Below are 18,345 nucleotides of genomic sequence, written 5' to 3'. Positions count from 1 at the left end.
ATTTATACCCTGGGAACGATCGAGCCGCGATTTACTCGAATGATCGAATTATAAAAAAGCGATTCGATGAATTACGAATGGCCGAATAAAATATGCGTGACCGGATATGGCGTGTAATATGCGTGGCCGTTCTTTTTCGCGATCGAATCGCGCGGACCAATTACGCTGTACCTACGTTTTGCGCGGACGAAGATCCGTCGGCGTTTCATGAGCAAGCAAAAAGATCGAAAGATACGACACAGGGGCCCCGGAGTTGATAACGTCGCGCCAGTTATTAATTATCGCGGCGGGTTCGGCTGTTCGCAATTAACGTCGCTTCGGTTTTAGTTGATTACGCCGACCCAGGTGTCGTCATTAATTTATTTCCCTTCTTCCGTGCGAGCCATTTACAATGGATTTTCCTTTAAACGCTGCTTGAATTTTAAATTCTATCTATAGCATTTAGTGTTTGTATAATGATCATAATATTTCTTTTGTTAACCAAATTTATTCGCAAATTAAATATTATACGATCTTTTAACACGTTCTACATCATCGTCACACGTGCACAATAATCATAACTGCGAATTTTATACATTTATAACAAAAATAACAAAGTGCAATTTAAAATAGTAAAAAGATTAAGAGTATTTAGGAACATTTTTAATTCACTAAAATTGAAAGATACAATTTCTTATTTGACTCCTGATTTTTATAATTAACGCAAAAATAATGTGTATTTTGCATAAAAATCCGCAATCTAATCATGACTTTCTATTCGACGTAAAGAACATTAAATTATTGGGATGGAACGAAAAAATTTAGCGTTTTTAAATTAAGATTGAAAGATAAAATTAAAATATTTATTCGTAGATTTATTCAATAACATATTTTCCATACTGCGTTATTACCTTTTGCCATTTTGGAGATAACCTATCATGTTATTGAACAAACCTATGAATAAATACCTTAATAAAAATTTCCTTACATTTAATCTCCTATTATCATTAAGTAACTACAGTGTTTACTCTATATATGTCCCAAATGCCTAGCCGATAAAAGTACCAGAACTATCCTCACCACGGTGTATACCCCACGAGGGCCATAAACCGAGGACTCCTAGAGCTTCGCTGTTCTTTTCTACGTTCGGCATGGATCAAAGAATAGTATCTCTTGGCCGATACATGCCCCTGGCTAGACCTGTGTTTTGGACATACATCGAGTAAACACTTTATTCTATTACAAGAACTCTCTTGTTCAGTTCGGATAATGGAAGTTCCACTGTATTTTGAAATAGACTAGCATGGCACGTTAGAACCAAAATTTCCATTTTACTATAGCATTCGTACATTATCTCATAAGTAGACAGCCGGATCTTGATGCAAAATAAAAATTATCTACCCGAATCGCAACAAACTGGAATGAAGAAAAGATTATTTTCTGTCATAATATGTTTAATAGATTTAAAATAGTATAACAGTACTTGCAAATTCTTCTAATGTTTTTACCGTTTTAAATGACACTTACCCATTTTTGTTATAAACGCATAATATCCGCTGTTTACTCATAAGAGTACAAATTTCCATAAAGATCGCGTCGATAAACAAACCGCCAAAAACATTTTTCATTTCATCCGTCTCGATTGTTAGGAAGAAAATTCGTTGAGTGCTGGGCCAATAATTTACACGGATCCGCAGAAGATCGGTATAGGACCACCGAACACAGTCTCGGTTTAAAGAAAAAAAAAAGGAAAACAAAAAGTGGATCCGACGCCGCGGATAGTCAGAGCAGAGAGAAAGTATTCCGCGGATAGCAAAAACTCGGCATCGACATGTCGATCGAAAGAAGTGTCGCTAATTTGATGTAGCCGGTGTATACGGCGGATCGTATAGCCGGAGTGGTTTGGTCACTCGCGAGTTGATTTATACCGGTGGGCAAGAACCTCGTGGCAAAAGCTCGTTGCCTTGCTCATTGCTTTAGCGAACGCTCCTCCGGCTCTCTGTACTCACTTTGAACAATGGAATTGCGTTCGCAACGTCTATCTCTCTGTATTATTCACCTCGCTCCTGCGCTGTCTCCTTTATATCCCTAGCCGTTCCCCTTTCCTGCCACGTTTTCTGTCTCTCCTTTTTGACACACCTCGCCCTCGTCCTAACGTCCGTCTCTCTTTCTCCCCAATGTCCCCTCTTCCCGTTTCCTTCCACGGTACCTGTGTTGGCCGTTCCGGCGAAAACAGAAATAAATCGAAAGTACCGCGATCGTTTAAAACGGTGTTAAAATCATTCCCGCGGCTCCTTTTTCATCGAACCGGCTAACGCCTCTTGCGCGTGTGTCTTCCATGTTACATTTAACGGTCCCTCTAATTTCACGGATATCAGTTCAAGGTTCGTAGGGAATTCCGACGATCGAAGTGTCGGTCGTGCGATCCGAGCGACTTTTCTGATCATAATGATTTTATTGGCCCGGCGATCTTTGTGTCGTGAGTCGGTCTTCGTGTGTATGTTTACTTCACAAAACGGACTGAAAGGATCGATAGTTTCAGCAATGTTTGTGACACATTGCCACTAAACCTATCACGGTCGCATGATCACATTGCTAACACAAACCTAACATGATCACATCGCTATTTATCTTTACGAGTTTTCTTAAAGTATGCATACAATGTACTTTTCAGTATTTATTTCTCGTATTATTTCTTTTTTCCAAGAAATATTTGTAGCCTGTTCTGCCTACCGCGGCCGGTCAATTTGACCGCAAGAGATAATATGGTATTTAAATAGTTCTTCTATTTTAATAGCTCTTCTAAACCTAAACAATCAATATAAAAGAAAGGCTATTCTCAATGTGGCATGGTCAACTCGAAATAAATGTGCCGCCTTGTTGAACGAGACGCTACGAAGTTACGCACGTTTCATGGCAATTACATCCAAATCGCAAAGCTGAACGACACAGTACAATTTTGTAAATCGAGGAGAGAGTATCGCAGTATTCTTTATATAATTGAAATTATATAAAAATAAATTTGAATCGTCATTTTATGAAAGTTGTTCGTCTACTAATTCATTCAGCAACAAATTGACTATTATCTACGTTTAATTATATTAACAATAACTGTTTTTAACGACGCACGGTAGGAATAGGTGTACAAGAAGTGTCGGTAGGTTTAGTGTTAATTTCTTGATTCGTACTTGTGCGCCTCTGAATTCATAATTTGTGTCTGTAGTCCATTAAGGCTTTCATTCGTAACTTAGAATTTGTCAAATATTTTGCAATAATGCACGTTGCGGTAAAGAATAGAATTAATAATATTATATTGTAAATGTTAATTTCGGTTGCATTTAAGTTTTTATAGTCGAGCAAGTCTTACCTGTCTGTCCAACAGAGAGCGTCATCTCGGTACCTGAAACATCCAAGACACTTCTATCAACTTTTTGTGTGACAACGATTCTTATGTATGAACACTGCTTTGTAAATTTTATACTCATTTATATTAGCTTTTCGTGTAACAATAATTTTTAAATGTGCAAAATTTTTTATAATTTCATAACCAAGATCGTAACTATTATGAATTTATATATTGCTATACAAAATGTGCATCTTTATTTCATTGTCATTTGTTTCCCTCTAATATCTATGTGCCAACAACTGCGATAAACAGATAATAACTATTAGACTGCGGATCTCTATGCAAAATAAAAATTTTCCGTATCAATTGTAAGAAGTTAAATAAATATGTATTTTTTCTTTTAATAGTTTTAATGAAATGAAGATTGTGTATATTTTTAAATTCTTCTGCCATCTTTACTACACTGTATTTCATTTAAACATTTTTGCCATGAATGCATAAAATTCGCTGTCTAATTATTTCCTTGCAGTCGCCACCTTTGAAGAAAACTATATGACTATAGGAAAACAAATTTAGGCAAAATTTAAAATTTAGGCAACAAAAATTAATATTTGCATAAAGATCCGCAGTCTTTTTGTGCGACGATTTTCTTATCTACTTACATTGGCGAGTAAATATTTAAGATTATTGGACGATCACATTTTCCGTAATACACACGTTCGATTCTTCGTATCTCATATATTTGCGCAAACCATAAATGCGGAGGATTCGTAGCTTAGCATCGGTTATAAGCAAGTAGTGTTAATTTGTTATGGTGTACGATCTCCAAAGGGCTTCTTCTTACGCGAGCCCCGACGTCCAAAGGATGTATCGCAGCTTACAGGAAAAAGCTTTTATATAGAAGCTGAGAGGTGAATAAGATCGCCGTCGTAAATTGTGCGCGAGGCTAATCTCACGGTTGAACGCGGCTATAGACTTCAGTTCGTTTGAGTTCGTCCCGTGCAGATGCCGTGGAAAAGTCCCCTATTCAGCGAATTTGCAGGATTTTCACATCGCGAGTTCCAAAAATATTTTAATTCAATGGAACTATATTTAACCATTAACTTTATTATCTTTCCCCACCCTAGTATCTTTCCATTAACACCAGTATTCGGATAAATGTTTCTTTTTCCATAATCCTGAAATTTCGTAACTTTTAATACAAGGATGTTAGTTATTAAATTTTGTATCGTCGGTGACTAACACAGCACCTAATGTGTTCAGTAGAATTTCAATATGGATTTGAACAATTAATTAAATTTTTATTTTTATCAACCTCGTAAATTTAAATTAATTTTATTATTTAGTACAAAAAGTAGAGTGAAATTTAAATGAGCATTAGATAATCGTCAGCTTTTTGAATAATCTGACAGTCTCAACAATTCACTTCAAGGGTTCAGCAACACATAACGTGTACGAGCAAAAGTGTAACACACAACGCTTGTCTTATGACAAATGCAGTGATACCCCTAATGCTTCAATTATTTTATAAGACGGGAATCGCTGTAATTATACAGGGTGTCCCAAAAGTGTTGTACTTCCTTGAAAAGGATGATTCCTGAGGTCATTTGAAACAGCTTTTTCCTTTGCGGAAATGTTTTCCGTGGCTTTGTTAAGGAGTTATGAACGAAAAACGCGGACCAATTAGGGCGCGGCAACAGCGGGCGGATTGCGACTTAGCGACAAGTCCCGCTGAGCGTTGCGTTGCCATTGGCCGTGCCAATGAATCATCACTTTCAAGGAACTACAACATTCTTGGGACACCCTGTACGGTTCCGAGAGGATGCATGCCGCGGCCCCCGTAGAATATCGTAGTTTCATTTTTACGGCGTAATTTCACGTTCTCCAGATGTCGTTGAAGGCCCTTTTCCGATTTTTGTCCGTCCTTCGACTAATCACGAAGAATGCTAATCCTTGAGTTGCCGCATGCGAGGCGCTTGAGGATTCGAGCTGATGGCATTGGAAAAGTGGCCATAAGTCAATCCGTGCGACCCTCACACCGTGTACCGTCCGCGAGGTACTTGAGGGTTCCGGATTCGGACACAGCGGGCCTTATGGCCCACTACACGCGGCGGCCAAGGGGTCGTAAATCCTCTTCCGCACGACGCGAGGTACGCTCGGGTTTCGCTACAACCCCAATAACCGTGTCTCTGGTTTTCGTCAAACGGACGAAAACCAGAGACAGTAAACGCACGTTTTTCCAGCCCTTGGTCTTCGTCACCGGGCCTCGGCCAAGGGGCAATAAATTAGCTGCTAGCCACTTGGCTAGCACGGCTTACGTGGGCCACTTAGGCCTTCGTCGCGCTGCTCCGGGGTCCCATAAATCGCGCAATTTGGGAACTCTTCCTTATTTGACTTGAGGTGGGACTTCCTCCTCCACCGGTGAGGGCCGTTCCAGAAGATCCTCCGCCCTCAAGTCAAATTAACGAATAGGGATGGTTCTTCCCCCGAAAACGGGCCCATGGCCACAAAATAGCGTCACCACCGAGGTGACAAAAAAGAACAGCGGACCTCGGGGCAGCAGATAGTCCTTAGATCTCTCCGAGACTATATCGATATTCCGGCTTGACTAGACACTTACAACGTCTTTCAAGAAATTGTTAACGTTCTCGCGAACAGCACGTCTCGTGTCGGAGACAAGGCTATTTCAATTTCAACCGACACTTGTAAACACAACATCGTCCATTCGACTACTGGAATTAGTTGCCCAAAGAAAACCTCCGCCGGCAACCGCTTGTATTTAATTGAATAAAGATATATTTATTTCCGCGATTAAATACGAAGATAGAGTTCTTTTCGAGAACCCAACACATGGTCCTTCGAACCGGATCCAGTGGCGTAATTGGAGTGAATAAAGTGTCGGTCAATGAACATATTCGCATACGAACTTTGTGAAGTTCAACATCTTTGGCAATACCGTGACCAGAGACAACTCCGTGGACGACAGCATCAGCAGTCAACCTCCGAAGCTCCAGAGACGTTCCTGCGCTAGCGTGACCAGGGACAACTCCGTGGACGACGACGTCAGCAGTCAACCTCCGAAACTCCAGAGACGTTCCTGCATTATCGTGACCAGGGACAACTCCGTGGACGACGGCACCGGCGAAGGTAGGCTCGTTTAATTTTCGCGCCAATTAAATTTCCCATTTATCCTTTCGTTTCCCTGTCTCGAATTTCGTGGTAAAAATGGCACATATCGAGAAAGCCGACAAAGCCATTGAAAAACAAGTTCGTTCGATTAAACAGAATCGAAGTTATTTTAAAGCTCAAATCACCTCATTAGGTAAATTTGTCGAGTCATTCACAGAATCAAAAAGAGAACTTATTAAATTACAAGAACGCATAAATCGAATCCGATCTCTTTTTCTAAAATTTAACGACAACCAAGACGAACTGGGTATGTTAACCGAGGATTATGATGCCATAGAATCAGAACGTGAGGAAATAACGAATGCGTATGACGAAGTTCTTGCGGCAGCTCTCGAGCTCCAAGATTCGCTGTCAATCAAACCGAATGATGATAAAAATGTTAGTTTATCCGAACATAAAATAACCGCGAATAAAATTTCTGTAAACCTACCAAACATCAATTTGCCAAAATTTGACGGAAGAATAGAGAAATGGGTAACGTTCCGCGATGCATTTTTATCGATGATCGATTCAGACACAAGTCTGAGAAAGATACAAAAATTAACGTATCTCACTTTGTCGTTAACCGGGGAAGCCAAAGAATCGATAGAAGCGTTCACAATAAGCGAAGAAAATTACGACGTGGTATGGAACCACTTAACAGAAATATACAACAATAAACGCGTATTAGTTCTGCGACATGCGACGTTATTACGGGAAACCCCGTTCATGAAAAATGACTCTTCTGACGCGATTCGAGAATTAGTTCGGCATATGCAACTTCATATTCGATCGTTAGAAGCTTTAGGCAGAACATGGGAAGACATAGCTAATGATCTCTTAACTAGCATTGTCATTTCTCGGATGGGAGACGAAACGCGAAAGACGTGGGAGCATACGTTAATAGACACAGAAGTTCCGAAAGTAAACGACATATTCAAACACTTACATAATGCTTCCCACCAATCGCAGGATTATGCATCGATTGCATGTATGAATAAACCGCCCGTATATACGTCGTCTCGCCCTACGAGCTACAAACGTGAAAATCAGTACATTCGACAAACGCGATCGCGAAATTCACCTCCTCCGTCACCGAAATTTCAACGCCGGACCGCCTTTGCAACTCAGGCGCGAGTATGGCCCTGTTCTTTTTGCAAAAACGAAGGGCACCGTACGTATCAATGTCCTCATTTTCTAGACATGAATATAGAAAAGCGTATCGAAGCCGTGAAAAATGCGAAATTATGTTTGAACTGTCTGTTGCCCGGTCATTCGGTGGATAAATGCAGGTTGGGGACATGCCAATTTTGCAAATTAAAACACAATTCACGACTGCATAAAACCGCGCACGCACCTTTGGAAAAAATCAAATCTCGTTCGGATCCGCAATTAAACAATCAAGAATGACGCCAGACTAACCACATCGATATTCCGACCAAATTCGAAAATCATCAAACTTTAATAACAGACGGAGCTACTCACGGGTTGTTAACGACTGCAATCGTACGTGCATTTGACAACCAAGAACAACCTATCGAATGTCGCACTTTATTAGATACGTGTTCTAACGCGAACCTAATAACCGAAGAATTTGCAGCAAAATTAAATCTACCTACTAACATGCAAATGGTGAATATCGATGTGTTGAATGAACTTCAAACGGTTACGAGTCGGATTGTAAAGGTCAAGATTATGTCTCGATTAAATAAATTTTCTCGCACTCTCGATTTTTTTATCATACCGCGTATCGCAGGACACTTACCAGACCACCAAATAAATCGCAGTAAATTACGAATTCCTTCGAATATTATTCTTGCGGATCCTCATTTTCACAAGCCTTCCCCTGTAGATATGTTGATTGGAACAGGACCAACATTATCTAGTTTCAGTATCGGTCAACTGCAGATTCAATCGAAGGGAAAACCAGATTTGATTTTGCACAAAACCCAATTCGGATGGGTCATCGGGGGGAGCGCACCTACTGTTTCTATCGGAAAAACGCGAACATTCCTCAATACCGTTAATTTCGATCTTAGAAAATTCTGGGAAATCGAAGAGGGACCACAACAATATCACTTGTCGGCAATTGAAAATGAAGTGGAATCCCATTTTATCCGTACCGTTGCACGCGAACAATCCGGGAGATACGTTGTCGCGCTTCCGTTCAACGAGAAGAAGCGAGACATCGGCGAATCCCGAACACAAGCATTAAACCGATTTATGTCTTTAGAACGCAGATTCGCTCGAAATCCCGATCTAAAGACGGAATATACCGCGATTATAAATGAGTACATCACGTTAGGTCATATGACACAGATAGACTCACCCGACAATTCTTTCGGTTTCTACTTACCGCATCACGCCGTCATCAAACCCACCAGCTCGACGACGAAATGTCGAGTTGTGTTCGATGCGTCGGCTAAATCGGATACCGGTATATCGTTAAATGATGCACTCGAAGTTGGTCCGACGATTCAAGACGATCTCTTCTCTTTATTATTGCGATTTCGAAGTCATGCATACGTGCTAACCGGGGATATTGAGAAGATGTATCGGCAATTTCTCGTGCGTCCCGAAGATCGTCCGTATCAACGGATTCTTTGGCGGAACGACAAAAACGAAATTTCTACATACGAGCTCAATACAGTCACTTTCGGTGTAGCTTCAGCCCCATACTTGGCAATACGGTGTTTACACCAATTAGCGAACGACGAATCGGACAATTATCCCGCAGCATCCGAGGTCATTAAAAGGGACATTTACGTTGATGATCTTTTGACCGGTGCTGCAACATTCCGCGAAGCCCGTAAATTACGTAACGATATTATTAATTTGTTGAAGAAAGGGGAACTTAACATTCGACAGTGGGTATCGAATGACCCAAATTTATTATCAGAACTATCGGAAGATCAGATTCATCCGAAGTATTTCGGCGATGAATCCGTCAAGACCCTCGGCGTGATCTGGAATCCACGTGACGATTCAATTAGATATACCGTATCTATTGACAACAGGCAAACGCATACTAAACGCATAATCCTTTCGTCTATTGCCAAAATATTTGACCCATTAGGTCTCCTTGGACCTGTAACAGTAAGCGCGAAAATACTTATGCAACGTTTATGGCAACTGCGACTAGATTGGGACGAATCCTTACCTGCAGATATCCAAACCGAGTGGTCGAATTATCAAGCGCAGTTAAGGCTGTTAAAAGATTTCACTTTTACACGGCATATTTCGCAACACGAAGTTAAACGAATTGAAATGCATGGCTTTTGTGACGCTAGTGAGCGCGCATACGGAGCCAATATCTATCTACGCACTATATCCATGTCTGGAAATATCGCAGTTCATTTGATTTGTGCCAAATCCCGCATAGCTCCGCTAAAAACCATTAGTTTAGCGCGATTAGAGTTATGTGGAGCTAAATTGCTTGCCGAACTGTATACCAATGTTAAACAAATAATCCGAAGGGAAATCCACTCTACCGTATTGTGGACGGATTCTACAATTGTTCTTCATTGGTTACAACGGTCTCCGAATACATTAAAAACCTTTGTCGCGAACCGGGTTGCCAATATTCAAGAAACGACAGATATTAAGACATGGCGACATATTCGATCGATCGATAATCCTGCCGATTTACTCTCACGCGGTTCTAACGTTAAAAATTTCATGGCAAACAGTCTCTGGCGTTATGGGCCACCGTGGCTGAAATTAGACGAAACATTTTGGCCAATTTCGCATTTCGAAATTCCAGAAGTTTTACCGGAAGTACGAAAACTTACGTGTTTAATCTCCACCACCGTACAACCTTTGGAAATTTTAAGTAAATATTCGTGTATCCGCCGATTAACCAGAGTCATCGCTTATTGTCTACGTTTCATATCGAGACCCCGAATCACCGGACATCTTTCTGTCGAAGAACTGCAACGCGCGAAAGAAAAAATTATCTCGCTAACTCAGCAGCAATCATTTGCTCAAGAATTGCAGGATTTAAAAACGAGTTCGCAATTAAATTCAAAAAGCAAGTTGCTACCGTTATCCCCATTTGTCGACGAAAGGGGCATTTTACGTGTTGGAGGTCGTTTACAAAATTCAAATTTACCGTTTAATCAAATGCATCCGATTCTTCTTCCGAAAAATAATCATATTACCGATCTCATTATTCGCGAATCTCATGTACAAGGTTATCATTCGGGTTTGACAGCTACTCTTTACCACGTTCGACAATTGTATTGGCCCATCGATGGGAAAAACATAACGCGAAAAATTATCCGCCAATGTATAAAATGTTTTCGATGTAATCCTCCGATGACTAATTATGTCATGGGGAATCTACCGGCCGCTAGAGTTTCGCGATCCCGACCATTTACGAATGTCGGAGTCGATTGTTGCGGTCCTTTTTATATAAAGGAACGACGATACCGCAACCGTAACCGTATTAAGATTTACGTTACTGTGTTTGTCTGCTTCGCGACAAAAGCCGTACATTTGGAAGTCGTCAGCGACATGAGCTCGGAAGCCTTTTTAGCCGCATTAAAACGTTTTATTGCGCGACGCGGCATTTGTCGGAACATTTATTCCGATAACGGAACAAATTTTGTCGGTGCGAAAAATGAGATGACGGATTTGCTTCGGACCTTAAGCGAAAATGAAGAAATCCGTCAATATATCTTAGAAAAAGAGATTACGTGGCACTTCACACCTCCGCTGTCTCCCCATTTCGGGGGATTGTGGGAGGCAGTGGTAAAGTCATTCAAACACCACCTACGTCGCGTTGTCGGCGACGAACTGTTTACGTATGAACAATTTGCGACTTTTACTACCGAAATCGAGGCAATCCTAAATTCACGTCCTTTGACACCCCTTTCTTCAGACCCTAACGACCAATCCGCCCTGACTCCCGGTCATTTTTTAATTGGTGGCGTAATGACGAGCATACCAGAAGTCGATTTTACCAAGACAGCTACCAATCGGCTTTCCACCTGGCAACATATTCAAAGGGTAAAACAGGACTTTTGGAGCCGGTGGTACAAGGAATATATCAACCACCTAAACGTACGAGCAAAATGGACAAAGGGTTCACATGACATCAAGGAAGGGACGATTGTCGTGTTAAAGGACGACAACTTGCCACCACTCCAATGGAACATCGGAAGGGTCATCGAGGTTCATCCAGGCAAGGATGACATAATACGCGCGGTAACTGTACGCACAACTCACGGCACGTACAAACGCAACACTCGACACCTCGCGCCTTTACCGATCGAGCCCGTGAAACCTTAATTTTCGAATTTTTAATATTTCGTTTGTATTTCGTTTATCATTTATGCATTTTAGTTTTAGACACATATTATTAATATATTATACGCGTTTATGTTTCGTTCGTTTTACGTGTTTCTCGAATATTTCGTATTTTTACGTATCGTTTTGTATATCGGTTTTTCTTTATATTTAGTTTTTGATTTACGTTTATGTTATGTGATGTTCCTTTCGATTTATCGTAATTAACGACATTGCGCGATTTTTTGAACTACTTGTATAGTTCAACGGGGGGAGCATGTACGGTTCCGAGAGGATGCATGCCGCGGCCCCCGTAGAATATCGTAGTTTCATTTTTACGGCGTAATTTCACGTTCTCCAGATGTCGTTGAAGGCCCTTTTCCGATTTTTGTCCGTCCTTCGACTAATCACGAAGAATGCTAATCCTTGAGTTGCCGCATGCGAGGCGCTTGAGGATTCGAGCTGATGGCATTGGAAAAGTGGCCATAAGTCAATCCGTGCGACCCTCACACCGTGTACCGTCCGCGAGGTACTTGAGGGTTCCGGATTCGGACACAGCGGGCCTTATGGCCCACTACACGCGGCGGCCAAGGGGTCGTAAATCCTCTTCCGCACGACGCGAGGTACGCTCGGGTTTCGCTACAACCCCAATAACCGTGTCTCTGGTTTTCGTCAAACGGACGAAAACCAGAGACAGTAAACGCACGTTTTTCCAGCCCTTGGTCTTCGTCACCGGGCCTCGGCCAAGGGGCAATAAATTAGCTGCTAGCCACTTGGCTAGCACGGCTTACGTGGGCCACTTAGGCCTTCGTCGCGCTGCTCCGGGGTCCCATAAATCGCGCAATTTGGGAACTCTTCCTTATTTGACTTGAGGTGGGACTTCCTCCTCCACCGGTGAGGGCCGTTCCAGAAGATCCTCCGCCCTCAAGTCAAATTAACGAATAGGGATGGTTCTTCCCCCGAAAACGGGCCCATGGCCACAAAATAGCGTCACCACCGAGGTGACAAAAAAGAACAGCGGACCTCGGGGCAGCAGATAGTCCTTAGATCTCTCCGAGACTATATCGATATTCCGGCTTGACTAGACACTTACAACGTCTTTCAAGAAATTGTTAACGTTCTCGCGAACAGCACGTCTCGTGTCGGAGACAAGGCTATTTCAATTTCAACCGACACTTGTAAACACAACATCGTCCATTCGACTACTGGAATTAGTTGCCCAAAGATAAACTCCGCCGGCAACAGCTTGTATTTAATTGAATAAAGATATATTTATTTCCGCGATTAAATACGAAGAGAGAGTTCTTTTCGAGAACCCAACACACACCCTATATGCTAACTTTAATAAATAATGTATGACACTTCGCTAACAATACTTAGAATGTTAAAGGGAGAAATAGTTTGAAAGAATGTTTGCAGTTTTGCAGTTACAATATTATGTGTTAAGTGAAACAAGCACTTAAGTTATATAAAACATGAATTCCCCCAAAAGGGTTCCGATAAGTGACGAAGCTCCCTTGAAAACCGATCTACATCGCCCGTGTCACCGTCTACAAGAAACTGAAACTCAAAATGCCGTCGAACACGAGGGTCAGGGAGGGTGGCAACGGGGAACGTGAGAATAAGATCGCAAGCGGTGTCGCGGATGAATCAGAAGGTGCGAAGAAAGTGGGGCCTGTCAGCGCGACATGATTTAAAGCCAAATATTACGACAGAAAGCACATTTCTCGACAGCCTCGGTCTGTTCAACCCCTCTGCCTGTTCGCAGAGGTGGGGTGGTGTCGAGGCAGCGACATAAGGGATGAGCCGTAAGTCGTGCAGATATGTTGCCCACGGTTTATTACCGGGATGCTGGAATGGCCCAGCCTGGAGGAACATTGATTTAATGCGGGAGTAATTGGGCGACCGGACGTCTCTATGAGCACGCCACCTTCTACCGCTAATGTGTTCCCGCCCTTCTAACCTTTCGGTTAACCACCATGCAAGCGAGGCACGCTTCCTTCACCATCCCCGCTACGCTCCGGTCGCTTCTCCACCCGCGGGACGTGAGAAAGGCGAACGCTTTATTGCTGGTTTTATTGCTCGGCGAGTTTTAGCCGCAGTTCGGATCGGCTTATGGCGCTTATTAAACTTTGATGTCACCAAATCGCTCAGACTCCCATCCGCGACCTCACAACACGCCCCGCTCTGCGCCGGCCCTGCTAGGCGTGGCGTGCATGTTTTACCGATACACAAAGCTGGAAGAAAGAGGGCTCTCGACGTTGGAACATGACGGTAAGATAATTATTAGGATGTTTGATTTCAATGGCCTTGAACTGTGTTGGCAAGGTCATCGCTTTAAACAGCTATTCGCTATAGGGTATTCGTTGATCTTGCCTTCAACAACAATTAAAATCGCACTAATACAGTGCGCTTACAAATATACTGAATAATTAGTGAAGATCCCTGACGTCATCAACAAGGACGTAGCTGACCCATTAAAAACTACTAATAGTTATTGGCGACTGAGCATGAATATATTGCATAGAACAAATTATACTACTTTCTTGTTATTTTTATACAGGGCGTTTGCGGTAAATTGAACTTGCGTTTTTCTCCCAAACAGTATTTTTAAAAGATCGAACTGTCGACTTTTTCATTTACATGATTTTTCGAGAAAAGAAAATAACCTTCAGTTTTTTAAATGGAATGTTATATGTTTTCTAATGTCAGCGTGAATCTATGAAAGCGTGGATCAAGACAAATTCACTCACATGTAACACAATGACTTTGAAGGTCATACAAGGGCAGAAGTAAAAGAAATATGTAGATTGTACATTTCGTAACATTAAGTAAAAGGAGACGTGCGATAAATTACTTTTAAATGGTAATAGAAACTAATTGGTTTTAAGAATAATTTATAAATCTGGGCAGTGAAGAGAATGTTCAACAATAGTCCAATATAGCTTTTCAATTTTTTCTTCAGTTCTCGAAGGAAAAGAGTGTTTTTTGATGTTGTGTTTTGAATTTGTTGACGTCCAACAACTAGCAAACGATTTATGCGCAACAAACGTGTACGTCCTTACCAACGTTTCACCTCTAAACTGTTGACATAATCTGCATAAGATGTCAGTGGATTTTTTATGTTCAAGAGGTAATTCACACATTAAAAGAACCTGTTGTTCGTGTAATTACGTGACAACGAAATCTATTTATAGCCCAGGAACGTTAATTTTTAATTTACGGCAGCATACAATTTTCGAATACTTTAGCGGACCTTCGTTATTTTTTTACTTCACTTGAGAGCTTTTAAGTGAGCAACGGTAATATTTCAGAAAAGATTCGCATTGATGATGATCCGCATCGCGTGCAGCAAATTGATGGTTACGCGTTGATTTGCGTGCGATATTGATGATGAGGTCTTTCGAGCTACTCAAATTTTATTAGCCACGAACTCCGCAATCTTCGTGAAGGAAATTCAAATTATTTCGCTTGAAATAGATGGTTGTATCCTATTTTTCTACTGCACGTAGTACTACGCGCATTTGCCACTTGGTCTAATGTTCAGAAATTATCGTGTTCTTAATCTCTCTAATAATGCGCGAAATCGTACAGTTTTTGTCCATTAGTCTAAGGGTTATATATATATATATATATTTAATTAAATTATATATACATATATATATATAAATTATTTATATATATATATTTAATTAAATTATATATACATATATATATAAATTATTTATATATATATTTAATTAAATTTAATTATTCCTAATAAATTTATTTATATATAGTAACACTTTATTTATTTATTTATATCGTGACCAGTAGAGATTAGTCAGTTATTAGCAGTCCAACCGAAAATGTTTTTATCAGATATAGCATGGTTTCAAGAGAGCTTTCACGTGATTATTGCAAATCTTTTGTCAACTACTTTTTTTTTCACTTATAATTTTTTTACGCCTATCTGTTAGAGGATTTCAAGACAAATTCGGTAAGTATCATAACATAACATACGTTACTTTGTTTATCATCTTGGTCGAGAAAAAATTGAAGAAATACATATTCTAGAACAGATCTGCAATATTGCAAAGTGTATCGTATGCTACGCCATTGTACATGTTCCGATGTTGTTGATAGATCGAAGATATTGATTTGAGTACATTGGAACACATCTAATGATATCTGAACAGGTGAATGGTTAGTAGCTTTGTGGTATCCGTATGTGTACACGTTCCATAATGAGTTACAGTATCGACGAAAAGTTAGAGATGGTTTTGATTTACGGAAAGTGTGGGCGTAATTCAGTATTAGCTCAACAGTTATACAATGCACGATTTCCAAATTTACAGAGAATTGTAGATGCATGCTCAGCTATTAGTGCAGAGGTCATAGAAAATGCTAAACATTATTTTATGTGTTCCAATGTACTGTAGAGTGGAAGGGTTTTCTCAAGAGATTGAAACATGTAATGTAGAAATGCTTTAATGACTGCTCTCTGTCGAGTGTGAACGTTAACTGGTTCTTCCCAAACGGATTATTCGAAAACGAAGACCTGGTTGTCCGCAGTTTTTATATATTTGCCCTTATAGCGCGAGTCGTCGTTGATCAGCTATTGCGTGTGACGAAACAGGGGGCGAAGACTGCGCGTCATAATATTGTTCGAGGAACGACACTTTTTCTCGTGTAACGGACATATATGCGTGTATACATGATAGCGCAAGATGTTTCTTTTACAGTACAGAACGAAATGTTTACAAACAGTAAGCAAGAGCTCAAATCAATACTTTCGATCTATCAACAACATCGGAACGTACAGTGACTCCCAAAAATATTCGGACACTAGCTATAACTAACTTTACGACTTGATAATTCCTTTATTAATAAAGCAATCGTCCCGGGAATTGTTTCTAGCAATAAAAGATCTATTAATGTTGATAAACATAAATAATTTATTTCAAAAATATACATAAATTCCATAATAAAAATTAGTAAAAGAAATAATGTACCATTTTTGGCTCACAAAAATATTCGGACAATATTCATTTTTCAATTTAGATAATGTAATTTAGCATTATAAAATTTGTTTAATACTTCGTGGCATAACCATTTTGTTTAAGAACATGTCTTAACCTGTTTGGCATATTGTTTGTAATTTTTTAAAAATATTCAACAGTTATATTCGACCACTCAGTTGCAAGTCTTTACTTTAATTCAGCTATCGATGTAATTGGGGTTTTTCGAATTTTTCTATCCAATTCATCCCATAAATTCTCGATAGGATTAAGGTCCGGTGATTGGGGCGGCGAATGAAGAATTTTGGGGCAGCGGTATAATAAAAATTCTTGCACAATACGTGACTTGTGCTTGGAGTCGTCTTGGTAAAACTTAAAAGTATTATTAAGCCCCATTTTTGCAGCACTTTGAATTAAATTATTTTTGAGTACATTTAAATAATGATTTTTGTCCATGATACCGTCAATAAACACTAGGTTACCGACTCCATATGATGAAATGCAACCCCAGACCATTACGCTGTCTCCGCCGTGTTTCACTGTACCTCTTGCATTTTCAAAATTAAACTCTTTATTCGCTTTCCGCCACACCATAGTTCTTCCGTCGGAATTGTACAGATTGAATTTGCTTTCATCAGCAAATATGACATCCTTCCACCATGTCTCATCCTTAGAAATTAGCTCTCTTGCAAAGGTTTTTCGTTTATTCCTATTATTTTCGTTGATAAATGGTTTTTTTCTAGCTACTCTTCCATTGTAACCAGCTTGCCTCAGCACTCTCCGAACTGTTTCGGCTGAAACATTTTTGGAGCTTTCTCCTAATAGCTCACTAACTAGTTTTGGGGCACTTAAGCGCGGATTTTTGTTCACTTTCCGAATAATTTTGCTTTTCTCCCTCGTACATAAGAGACTTGGTCTTCCAGTTTGCGGAATAGAATCAATGCGATCCTCAATATAAAATCGTCGACAAATATCTGCAGAGAGAGAGAGCAGTACTGTTACTTATACGAAGCATTGCACTTATATCGCGATAGGTTTTTCCTTTTTCTCGATGAAAAATTACAAGCTGTCGCACATCGAAACTCGTATTCTTTCCTTTGCGACCCATTTTGAACGAATTCACGTTTACTACTGACAGTAGTGAGGTGGCATGGACATCTAATGGCCCACGAGATTCTGTTTGTAAACAAACGTTTTCCCGTTCTTGGAATATCGGTTCCCCAGAAGGCGATTGCCAGAGAAATATAATACGTGTCCGAATATTTTTGTGAGCCACAAATGGTCCATTATTTCGTTTAATAATTTTTATTATGAAACGTATGTATATTTTTCAAATAAATTATATATGTTTATCATCCTTAATAAATGTTTTATTGCTAGAAACAATTTCCAGGGCGATTGCTTTATCAACAAACGAATTATCAAGTCATAAAGTTAGTTATACCTAGTGTCCGAATATTTATGGGAGTCACTGTATAAAATGACATAGCATACGATACTCTTTGTGATATTACAGTTCTATTCTAGAATATGTATTTCTTTAATCTTTTCTCGACCCAGATG

At 40.2% G+C, this 18,345-nt stretch overlaps 1 protein-coding gene across 2 annotated transcripts in view; it reads right to left on the bottom strand.

Moving 5' to 3' along the window:
- The window catches only part of LOC143363844 (protein trachealess-like), a 311,845-nt gene that overhangs the window by 217,557 nt on the left and 75,943 nt on the right, over nucleotides 1-18,345 (bottom strand). For both annotated transcript variants that reach the window (XM_076804378.1, XM_076804379.1), the window contains exon 2: nucleotides 3,347-3,379. In XM_076804378.1, coding sequence (XP_076660493.1) covers nucleotides 3,347-3,379 — 33 coding nt within the window. The remainder of the gene's footprint in view (nucleotides 1-3,346; nucleotides 3,380-18,345) is intronic.

Source organism: Halictus rubicundus, chromosome 2 (genome assembly GCF_050948215.1).
Source record: "Halictus rubicundus isolate RS-2024b chromosome 2, iyHalRubi1_principal, whole genome shotgun sequence".
NCBI classification, from domain to species: domain Eukaryota; kingdom Metazoa; phylum Arthropoda; class Insecta; order Hymenoptera; family Halictidae; genus Halictus; species Halictus rubicundus.
Note: the sequence above shows the minus strand (reverse complement) of the source record. Positions and strands in the feature narration are given on the sequence as shown.